At 27.4% G+C, this 3,612-nt stretch overlaps 1 protein-coding gene across 4 annotated transcripts in view; it reads right to left on the bottom strand.

Annotated features, from left to right (window-relative positions):
- LOC123015831 (integrin beta-PS) overlaps positions 1-3,612 on the bottom strand; it is a 29,869-nt gene that overhangs the window by 19,205 nt on the left and 7,052 nt on the right. For 3 of the 4 annotated variants that reach the window (XM_044415836.1, XM_044415838.1, XM_044415839.1), the window contains exon 5: positions 964-1,048. In XM_044415836.1, the coding sequence (XP_044271771.1) occupies positions 964-1,048 (85 nt within the window). Of the gene's footprint in view, positions 1-689; positions 775-963; positions 1,049-3,612 lie in introns of all 4 variants that reach the window. The other variant, XM_044415837.1, reaches the window with a different exon arrangement.

Genomic DNA, 3,612 nt, shown 5'->3' with positions numbered 1-3,612 from the left:
ACTTTTCTGTTTATTTGTTTCTTTTTTTTTGTTAAAGGAGTTATCTTACAACTTTCAAGATTTTAATCAAGTACTGAGAATCTCGAGAAATTCTAATTTTAGAAATTAAATTATTGAACTATTTTTCTTTAGTTAGGCAAAGACTGTTAAAAATTGTTTCAAGTAAATATTAATTTGATAAGATAAGAAATTTGATAACAGCGAAGAATGTTAGAGCTTTAAAATAAGTGAGATCAGAATAAGATTTTTTTCCAAGAAATCTACCAAAAACGAGTTTATTATTGGCTAATTATTCGAAATCATTTTGGTTGGCTACCACAGGTCTCAACATCGGATTGGCTATTAATCCAGTTCAGTGAATTTTTTATTGGCCAATTATTCCCCACTTGTTGTGATTGGTTTCGAAGTGGTAGTTTTTTCTTCTTGATTGGTCCAAGTTTTCTTTTTGATTTCATTGGTTTAGGCCCTATTATTCTCAAATCTGATTGGTTCGGGGGAAATTATCACAGTTAGGGTAAAATTTTTATTTTTTAATGTTTTTTTAGAGTTTTAGAAAGAAAAAAAAGCAAACTTTAGTGAGTATTAAAATTAATTCGTGTTTTTACAATAATTTTAGCTGTGGAAGAGTTAGAGCTGCACCAACTATAAAACTCGTTACATTGTGAGCGGTGTAGCTCACAAAAACTTACAGAAAACTGCCACGTGTCTCTTGATAAAGTCATCATGTTCCTAAAGCCGTACGGCGCCGCACATCCTTGACACGGACTACGCAAGCTATAACCATAAACTAGTACTAACATCGACATGCAGGCTTGTACATAAAAAATATAATTGCACTAAAAATTTCAAAAATACCAGCGCCGGCCCTGGAAAATCTACACATAACATGCCTCTAGAGAGCGAGAAAAGGGCAAGGGATGGGAGAAAAGGGCATTTAGTAAAAGTGCAGTGACTACGACTTACTGAAAACGAAGTCGTGTTAGTGCTGAGGGTCATGTGATTGCGAAATCCGTAGGGAGCGACACAGCCAGTACATGGGTGGCGTAACCTGACCAAAGTTGCTAATTAAAATAAGACTAACTCGACTGCAACATAATTAGCAAAAAAACCAAAAAAATCCGCGAAAAAATCCACACTCCTATGCTATACTAAGCGACAGTGAAATTGTCCCTTGGACAATTTCAGTGTCACGTAGTATACACGCTGTTCCGTCTAAAATCGTATTTATTTGAAAATTGGTACATAGCCATAATCCATTAAGTCCTCTTAAATGAAAATATTTTCAAGATGGCGGCAGGCACTTCCGGTTATACCGGAAGTTGGTTTCAACTTTCTTATTTTAAATGGAAAGCTATATTTTTTATTGCGTTTTTGTATTAATTGAGTTATTTTAAGAGAGTATTTATCAACTTGGCCGTTTTTGAAATATTTGAAATTCAAAAAAAAAAATTTTTTGGATCTACACCTTCCACTTTTTAAAAATCGTTAACTCTGCTTTTCTTTTAAATGTTGAATTTGTTTTTTGCCATTTGAAAGAGAAAGCTTAGATTTTTCTTCTAGTGTTTTCAAATTAACAAAAAAATAACAAACCCCAAAATTTTAAGGTTACTTTTGTATTTTTTTATATTTTTGAAATCAAAAATGTCAAAATAGTTTCTCAATAAATGTCGACAGTGAATTATTATTTGTCAAATAGTGCCAAAATATGGAGAATAAAAGCTACTCAAACTTAGATTTAATTAATTTATTTAATTTTATTTTATTTTATATTTTTTATTTATTTATTTATTATTTTAACATGATGTTCATTAAACAAAAATAAATTTTTCTCACTAGCTAGTTTTAAAAAGACACGATTTGTCAAAAATTAATTTACTGTTTTTTTAGAGAAAATTTTGACATTTTTGACTTCCATAGCAAACTATGTCAAAACGAGTGTGACTAGTAATAAATTTTCTGTAGTCTTAACAAAAAAATTGGGGTATTTCATTTAAAAAATTGAGTTATGGGTATTTGAATTATTACAAAAGTAACCTTAAAGTTATAGGGTTTGTTAATCTTTTTTTCAAAATTTCAAAACACCAGAAGAAAAAACTAAGCTTTCTCTTTCAAATGCCACAAAACAAATTCAAAATTTAAAAAAATAGCAGAGTTAACGATTTTTAAAGTGGAAGGTGCAGATCCAAATTTTTTTTTAAAACTCCAAATATTTCAAAAACGGCTAAATTTAGGTATGGGGAAAGCTGATAAAAACTCCCTTAAAATAACTCAATTAATACAAAAACGCAGTAAAAAATATACCTTTCCATTTAAAATAAGAAAGTTGAAACCAACTTCCGGTATAACCGGAAGTGCCTGCCGCCATCTTGAAAATATTTTCATTTAAGAGGACTTAANCAAATGCCACAAAACAAATTCAAAATTAAAAAAAAATAGTAGAGTTAACGATTGTTAAAGTAGAAGGTGCAGATCCAAATATTTTTAAAAACTTCAAATATTTCAAAAACGGCTAAATTTAGGTATAGGAAAAGCTGATAAAAACTCCCTTAAAATAACTCAATTAATACAAAAACGTAGTAAAAAATATATACATCTTGAGAATTTGTCATAATTCCATAGATTTTTTTAACTCAATAATTGAGACATATTGAATATATCAGAAATTCAACTAGATTTTAAAAAATTTGAAGGACATTAAAGATCACAAAATTTCAAAAATTCAATAATTTTGAGAAATAAAAATCTTAGAGATTATTATAAATTGGTAAAAGTTTTCCAGGGTAAAATAAATTCTAAGAATGTAATAACCAAAATAAATATCTTTAAAAAGTGGAAAAAGGAGCAACAATTTTCTTGGTTTTGGGAAACTAAAAATCTTAGCTGCTACGATTTTAAAGAAAAATCTTAAAAAAATTGTCTAGAATTTTTTAAAATATTAAGACATCCTGGATATATCCAAAACTTGACTAAATTATAAAAATTTTCAGAAAACAAAAGATACAAGATTTCGAAAATTCAATAATTAAAAAAATCTTCAACCACATTGTAGAAATCTTAAACATTTTTTAAAATAATTGTAATCTTTATTTTTTCCATATTTTAACTTTATTCATTTCATTTGGAAAAATTTAGTATTAGGTATTTGAATTATTACAAAAGTAACCTTAAAATTTTAGGGTTTTTTATTTTTTTTTTTAAATTTGAAAACACCAGAAGAAAAATCTAAGCTTTTTCTTTCAAAAGCCACAAAACAAATTCAAAATTTTTAAAAATATCAGAGTTAACGATTTTTAAAGTGGAAGGTGCAGATCCAAAAATTTTTTAAAAACTTCAAATATTTCAAAAACGGCTAAATTTAGGTATAGGAAAAGCTGATAAAAACTCCCTTAAAATAACTCAATTAATACAAAAACCCAGTAACAAATATATACATCTTGAGAATTTGTCATAATTCTATAGTTTTTTTAACTCAATAATTAAGACACATTGAATATATCAGAAATTCAACTAGATTTTAAAAAAATTTGAAGGACATTAAAGATCACAAAATTTCAAAAATTCAATAATTTTGAGAAATAAAAATCTTAGAGATTATTATAAATTGGTAAAAGT

Source organism: Tribolium madens, unplaced genomic scaffold, assembly GCF_015345945.1.
Source record: "Tribolium madens isolate multiple individuals breed KSU strain unplaced genomic scaffold, Tmad_KSU_1.1 Scaffold_19;HRSCAF=116;Tcas5.2_LG9, whole genome shotgun sequence".
Classification (NCBI taxonomy): Eukaryota; Metazoa; Arthropoda; class Insecta; order Coleoptera; family Tenebrionidae; genus Tribolium; species Tribolium madens.
This window is presented reverse-complemented; position numbering and strand designations above follow the sequence as displayed.